At 42.0% G+C, this 8,030-nt stretch overlaps 1 protein-coding gene across 1 annotated transcript in view; it reads left to right on the top strand.

Moving 5' to 3' along the window:
- The first annotated feature begins 2,748 nt into the window (after positions 1 to 2,748).
- Positions 2,749 to 8,030, top strand: part of LEPROT (leptin receptor overlapping transcript) — a 41,839-nt gene continuing 36,557 nt past the window's right edge. Inside the window, exon 1 of the mRNA XM_069232493.1 lies at positions 2,749 to 2,910. Coding sequence (XP_069088594.1) covers positions 2,895 to 2,910 — 16 coding nt within the window. The 5' untranslated portion in view covers positions 2,749 to 2,894. The remainder of the gene's footprint in view (positions 2,911 to 8,030) is intronic.

Raw genomic sequence — 8,030 nt, 5'->3', positions numbered from 1 at the left:
CCCTGTGTTTGGTTTAGCCAACAGTCCTGGCGCCAAAATCCTTATAGAAACAAATGCTTTGTTGTTGCCGGAAGGGAGGGGGAGGCGCGGGGAGTGTGTGGCGCTGGCTCCATGCTGGCAGAAAGCATTCACACTGCGCAGAGGTGTGAAAATCGAAACGGGAACGCCCCAGAAAAGAATTACTTGTTGTTTGCTGAGAATGAACTTAATCCAGGGCACACTTTTGTAGGTGGATGACATGGTAACAACTGTCTATAAGTCACCCTGCTAAATTGTGTAGATGCTGCACATTTATCAGGAAGCGCTGTGTTGCTTTCTATTTTTGAGCCTATTTCACACTCTATTTCTCAGATAATTTCCTTATTTTAAATATCTTTTGCGATATGCTGGGATCGCACTATAAGATGGCATGGTTATTCACCACAAATACGCTCATTTTGTTTGTTTCAAATTCAAAGTGACCTGCAGACACACACATCACCGCTGCAGGCACTGTCTTCGTAATCTGCTAGTCATTTATGTCAACAAGCTACATTTAGGTAGGAGACTAGTGATTTTTACAGCAAGTTATAGAACTATTTTAACTTTCTACTGCTTAAAACTATTTGACTTAAATTCTAGTTTAGGAGAAAATTCATGACATAATTGTTTGTTGGTAGATAACATTTAGAATGTGCACTACTTAATATTCATAATTTTAACTGCAAAATCTTTATATTTTCTGTAGTGCTGGGATCCCTTACGTTTCAATTTGTGTTATCATGTCTAAACAATGACAGGCGCAGAACGTGCCGCACAGTTTTGCATCATTTGTCATTACATTCTATATTTATCCTTGCTACATAATGTAGTGCTCCATAGACCATTTCAGTGGCACCTATAAAAGGCATCATTATCCAAAGGTTCTCATTTAGCCACTTTGTGCAGTGGAAAATAAGAGTCATCGCCATGCTGAGATTCAAACCAGAAGCCTGCAGTTATTCAGTTCACTGCAGCAGGCAATCAGCCTACTGAGCTAGCCTAGAACAACTTGGTAAACACTTAGAGAATGGTTGGCACAATTTTCATTGACGTACGAAAAAACGGTCTTCTAAAAGAGCTACATCCTCACTTAAAATCGGGTGCTAACACAATTTGAAACCAAATTTGAAATCACAGGTTTCATTCAAAGTGTGCATACAAGCCAATAAATCTATTAACCTTACACATCGATTTCTGAAGCATATTTCATGCTTATTTGAATCTAGTGTAAAACGTATATACCATCTAAATGGTTTTCAATTTGAAATAATCCACAAATAATTCTGAAACCATGCCACAGGTTAAAACTTTCTAACAAAAGTGAAAACAAAATGATAGTCATGGTCCTGAGGTAATTAGTAACGCATCCTTAAATCATCAGGAAGCATTTCCATTTGTTAGTACTTGGGAAGTAATCTGATAGTCTGTTTTTAAAATAGGCTCAAATCCTCAAGAACCATCCTCTCCTGGTGTAATCAGATACTCATTTCAAATCATCAGCAATAATCCCATTTTGTGAAATCATCGGATACTCATTTTCAAGTCATCTTGAAACTATCAAGAACAACCCTAGCTTGCCAAGTAATCGGACAGTCATTTTCAAGGCATCCTCAAATCATCCAGCACACATTTCTAAACTCTGCTGATGACTTCAAGAGCTTGATGATGTCGGATGATGAGAAAATGACTTCTAAGATAGTTTGATGATCATCCAATTGCTCTGGGATGGCTTCTAAAGTAATCCTGTTTGACATGGGTTTACAGGTAAGCCGCTTCTCATGCAGTGGCAGCCAGACAGTCACCAAAACAACCAATGGAACTGTGCAACTAAATAATAGCATTTTAAGTCTGGAAGGGCCAATACACCTGCAGTCACAGTCAGCTTTAAAGTAGAAAAAGCTACACGCAGCAGGCCCCCAGACCAGACGTGAGAAGTATTGAGTGTCTGAAGAAGGAACTAGGGATGAGCAGGGGAAGGTTTGCAAAATGATAAAACACAATGAAAGTGGTGATGCTCTTGACACCGGCCGGTCTCAAGGGCATTCATTTTCTATTGAACAAGCGCATAATAAGCTACCTGAATGTAGCACACCCACAGGCAATAACATAAGGACCACAGTGACTAAACAGAAATGTGTAGAAAACAGTAAACAAATACGCTGATAAAGTATCCATGGATGTGTCCTTAAAAATGACCCTTTTCCTGAATATTGACCCATTGGCCTGATTATTTTACGGTCCTGTTCAGAATTTGCCTCCATGCCAAGCGGTCACCCTAGGAGAGGAGTAAACAGTGATAAACCGCTTCTTAAATAATGTATCATGGTTTTCCAGCTAACTACATGCGGCCGTTCGGTACTATTTCCAAGAATGTAAAACAGGTCAACCTTCCGTGTACTTAAGTCTTCGCTGCTTCCACCGGAGCTATTCTAATAGCTGCATTTTCCTTGTACAAGACCGCCCCATCTCCTCTTTCATTTGTCACTCAATGTTATAACTCTCAACTCTGTGGAAGAGGCTGGATTAAGGATAGACACTAATCTCCAAGAAGTCGCGAGTAGCGTCTCCGTCTCGCTTTAGACGTAATGTTTGTGTGTGACGGGGACGCTCTGCACCTCCAGCTTCTGCTCTATTGCTATTGCTGCATGGACCAGCCCCTTCACGTCCCTCTAACCAATGGGAGTCCTATGACAGACGGATTCGCTCATAACTAAGGAACACAGCCTACCGCGGGGCGTGGTTATGAGATATGTTACCAGGGCTTTGCGTGTCACGGGGAACAGACATCTTTGTCTTCTTTGTTGTTTCCTGTAAAACGAAGAAATATTTTGGGTAACAGACGGCTGAAGCTTCGTATGTACTGAAACTTTACAATGGCTGGAATGAAAGGTAACGCACCCGTCTTTACTTGGTTGGTTGGTTGTTGCAGAGGTCTGCACGCTTAACGCAATGTTTACATTCCTACGTTTGTGTTTTATTATAGCACATGCAGTGTATATAAATGCATTTTTTTCTGTAGGCTCATTTATTGCCCCAGTCACCGCTGCTTTTCAATGAGAAACAAATAAATAGGCGTTTGTGGTTCGTGAATGAACATGCACTTTACCTACTGTTTATGTGTGTGTGTATAAAAGTTTTACATGTAAGCTTTGACTGAAAAATATACATTTGAAGAGAAGGTTTTGACAATGTTATAGCATCACTTTCTGTGACGAATTGACGGTATTGAAATAATCTGATGTATGTCATCTTTCGTGTCATTAGGAAGACTTAAAGCCTCTACTCTTCTTGCGTTCCCACGGGACGTTGAATTTGAGCAGTTCATGTCCCATAGTTATAGAGCCACATACTAAAAACATAAATGACAAATTTCTCTTTTACACAATCACTGGAAGACTTCAAAAGAAATGATGTATGGCTTCCTATAGACTCAACAACTCAAATACCTTTACACGTTAAATTAATGTGAAAATATACCAGTTGTGGGTAAATGTTTTTTCACAAAATGGACAAATACAGTTTATATGACAAAAATATATAGATTGGTGCTTGAATCTGAATTTACCTTTAAAAAGACGAGTCGTCGGGCAAAGCAGGAACAGTTCATTTAATTAACACTATGGCCATGAGAACAGTTGCAGAACGGGGTCTGAGGACTGTCTCAAAGTACATTGATTCTATGCGGTGTTTTATACCTTTATTTTGGGTACAATAAAAAAATTACAATATTCCTTTTGACAGAATGTGAACATCTGTCATGGAGATATAAATAAGGTCCTGAAAGCAAATGCAGTTTGGCCTCGACCTTGATTGGACACAATGTGGGCCAGAGAGTACGTGTCCAGATGTCCGGCCCGAGGGGCACGTCGTCGCTGCGTGTTGCTGTGTTCTGATAGGCTAAGTGTTCCTAACTTCATGTGGCTTCTGACTTTATGGTGTGTTGGAAAATATGCATACCCCTCCGGCCATATGTGTTTTATTGGGGCCAATTTCCTCAGACCATTGTGCTGTACATATCTGATCTAAAATTCCTGTTTGCTCGTTTGTCTGATGGCTACATGCCACCCCACCAGTTACCTGTCAGTCTGTAACCTGAGGCCTAGGTCTCACAGCCTTCTTGACCGCATACTTTCGTACCAGGGTCAATGGAGAGTTCATGACGGGTGAATTTAATAGTGGTGACGCGACTTTGTTCTTGTATGTGAATGTATCATTGTGTGCATCAGCATCAATTATTCCAATATTAACAAGATAAATACAGACTGAGATGCTTAAAAACAAATACCATGAAATCGGGACAATCATTCATTATTGCAGCTGGTAAAAATGAAATGCCTAACATTCATTCCATTCACTCTTTTCCTTTATAATTTGTCCTCATCACCTTACATCTGATAGCCATTACACCATAACACCAAGCAATGGAATACCTTTGCTTTCATAGCTGGCTTCTCGGGCCGTCATACTCTTCAAATATTAACATTCATTAGCAGAGTGAATGTGCTGTAATCATTGAATGGTTTCTCTCCCGGTCCAATCATTGGAGACTAGTAGTTTTCTTTTCTGTTCAGGCTAAGGTCTTTTGAGTCATGCATACAAATCTTCTTTACCAGTGGTATGCTTTCTCTGTGGTTAGGAGACAATGGTTCAACCCATTTTCTACAACTGATATGTCTGACTAATAGTACTAGGTAGGACCTAAGCTTCTGCTTCTTTCTACTGTCCCCAACCAGCATCTCTCCTGGTTGTAATCCAAATAAAACAAGCAAAGAGCATACCAAATAACTTGCCTCAAAACTTCAGTAAGAATCACACTAACATTTTCCCAAAAACCTTCAATCTTGGGCACTCCACAAACATATGACAATTATCCGCCATTAAAGAAGATTACAAGTGTTAAATCTATATTCTTGCCTCCCCGGAAGCTTAGATAGTTTATATGGTGTCCATAACACCCTTTTTAATCTAAACGGATGATTCCTTTTGAATGTGGCTAGTTTCACAGTATAATATAACTTAATAAAAGATGCATACCAGACTTTTTCTAATTGTGAAGTGGTGAAGTTTTTTCATCCTCTGCTTCACAGATTAGGTCATACCATATAGCATTCTTTCTAGCTTTCTTCTGGGACAGCAGAGTAAACTTGAAATCCCGAGTCTCTTCCAAGACCTCCCTATGGGCCGATGTCCAAGAAAGTAATTGGAGGTATTTTAAATCAGTTAACTTGCCACCCGTAACTCTCTTTAGCTCCTCCGAAGGCTTTAACACTGCCCTCAAGTAAGTCACCCCATCTTTCCATCCCTGCAACCTTGTGCAAAGAACAAAGTCAATCCTTTAAGCAATCCGGGGTACCCGGGTGTTAGAAATTGGGTCTCTAGTTGGCAGAGGTATTCACCCTTGTCCATGTTGGGACCACAATCCTAGTCCGGTTAAGTCACAACACAACCCAAATTATCCTGTGCTCACCCTGTGGAAGCTTGGCGCAGAGCAGGCAGGCTTAACTTAGAAGGCAATGTGTTAAGTATTTGTGCAATAACTCATACAGTAACACAGTGAAAAACACCACAAAATTACACCACACATGTTTAGAAAATAGACAATATTTATCTGAATAGAATAAGGTAAAAATGATAAAAATCCCATAAGCATCAGTTGAAATATAACTTTTTGAAGATTTCATAGAGTCTCGGTTCTTAAGAAACAATGGTTGTATCCTTGTGGCACACAGTACCTGGCTTGCGTCAAGAATTCGACTCACGGGGACCACAGAGGAGGAGATGCGTGGAAAAATAGGGTGTTGCGGCGGACTTTCCGGCGCAGCACTAACCATGCGCCGTTTATTTCCACGTTGCAAGGTGATGCATCGTTTTTCAGGAGCGCATCCTTGGTTCCTCACTGTGATTCATGGATATTTTGACGCCCAGGGACGATGCGTTGAAAATCCTCAACATGCTGGTAGAAGGAGCAGGTGCTGCATTGATCTGGTAGGTGATGCACCAAATTTTCTGCTGCGAGGCAGGCGCTGCGTTGAATTTCCAGTCTGGAAGCTGGTGCTGCGTTGCTCCGGTCGGCGGTCCGGAGATTTACCAGCCACGATGCAGGCTTTGCGTTGACTTCTGCAGGCGTTGTGTTGATTTTCCGATGCACAAGTATTTCTTGAAGAAGTGATGCCTTTTTGGCCCTGAGACTAAAGAAACAGGATGCAGGCTCAACCCAAGCCCTCGGAGAGCACTTTAGGACGAAGGCAGAGTCCTTCCAGCAGAGTCAGGCAAACCAGGCAGCAGGGCAGCAAGCAGGAAAGCAGTCCTTCACCAAAGTAGTCCAGATGAGTCCTTTGGGCAGCGAGGCAGCTTCTTTGACAAAGTCCAGGTGTAGATCCTGAAGAGTCTGATTTGGTGAGGTTAAAGACCTAGTTTATATACCAAAAAATGCCTTTGAAGTGGGGGAAACTTCAAAGAGTGGTTTTGAAGTGCACAAGTTCCACTTTCAGCCCAGTCCCGTCTGCCAGGATCCCGGTGCGGGGGTATAAGCCCTTTGGGTGAGGGCAGGCCACTGGCCTTTGAAGTGTAAGGGAGAACCCTCCTCCCTTCCTGCCCAGTGAGACCCATTCAGTATGTAGATGTGATTGAGTGTCCTGTGTTTATTGTTGTCTGGATGGAATGCACAAGGGGAGCTATCAACTAGCACAGACCAGACATAGATTAGAGACAGTGCTGTAAGGCACAGATGGCAATAAATGCAAATAAATGCCCACTTTCTAAAGTGGCATTTCTAAAATAGTAATATTAAATTCAACTTCACCAGTAAGGAGGATTTTCTATTACCGACGGGGCTACTCCTTCCAGATCAGAATCTGCCACTTAAAAGTATATGAGGGAAGTTCTAATGCTAGTCTGTGAGAGGAGCAGACCTCACCATAGTGGAAAACAAGTGTTTCACTACCAGGACATGTAAAACACATTGTGTCTTTTACCTACATAGCACCCTTCCCTAATGGTTACCTAGGGCCAACCTTAGGGGTGACTTATATATATATAGAAAAAGGGGGGTTTAAGGCTTGGCAAGTAGTTTTAAATGCCAAGGTGAGGTGGCAGTGACACTGCATACAGAGGTCTTGCAATGTCAGGCCTGAGACATAGTTAATGGACTACTTATGTGGGTGACACAATCAGTGCTGCAGGCCCACTAGCAGCATTTAGTTTACAGGCCATGGGCACATGTAGTGCACTTTGCTATGGACTTAATGGTACATGTGCCAATTGGGTATGAACCAATGTTACCATGTTTAGGGGAAAGAGCATACGCACTTTAGCACTGGTCATCAGAGCTAAAACCAGCAAAAACAAGGTCAGAAAAATGGAGGGAGGTAGGCAAAAAGTTGGAGGATGACCACCCTAAGGCTGTCAGGTCTAACACCGGGGTGTACCATATTGGAGACAGTGTGGATTAATATGGTATTGCCCATCTTTTTCGCAGCTTGCACCACAAACCAGCTACTAATTTTAACACATTTAACCACACTTTTAAAAATGTAAATTGTGTTCTCAAACTTGTAGAGGAATCCCTTCTCTACCCCGTGTGTCTGTAACATATCCCTAAACATATGGACGTTAGCAGCGTCTTTCCTTCCCTCTGGGAAGTTTAACAATAACTTCTTTTGAAATAACCTGTCCTCTTTAAAAGCCCATGTAAGACTGTAAATATTCCCCTGTAGTTTATGGATATATTTTTGTCGAACGATAGAGGAATATAGTTAACCCCTTGGGCGCCAAAGACGTAATGGTTACATCCGTGGCTGCAGCGCTGACGCCTGATGACGTCTGCGCGTGATCGCACACTAACCTCATCAGAGGCCGCCCAGCACGGATCGGAAAAGAAATGCAATGCAATGCTTTTGCATTTCTCTTCTGATCATGTGATGGGGCCTGAGAGGCTTCAAAGGGAAGGGAAGGAAAGCAATTTCCTTCCCTTTGATGTCTCTCAGCGCATTTCAGCAGCCGGATCGTGC

This window comes from Pleurodeles waltl, chromosome 4_2 (assembly GCF_031143425.1).
Source record: "Pleurodeles waltl isolate 20211129_DDA chromosome 4_2, aPleWal1.hap1.20221129, whole genome shotgun sequence".
NCBI classification, from domain to species: domain Eukaryota; kingdom Metazoa; phylum Chordata; class Amphibia; order Caudata; family Salamandridae; genus Pleurodeles; species Pleurodeles waltl.
The sequence above is the reverse complement of the archived record's forward strand: the minus strand, read 5'-3'. Positions and strand labels throughout refer to the sequence as shown.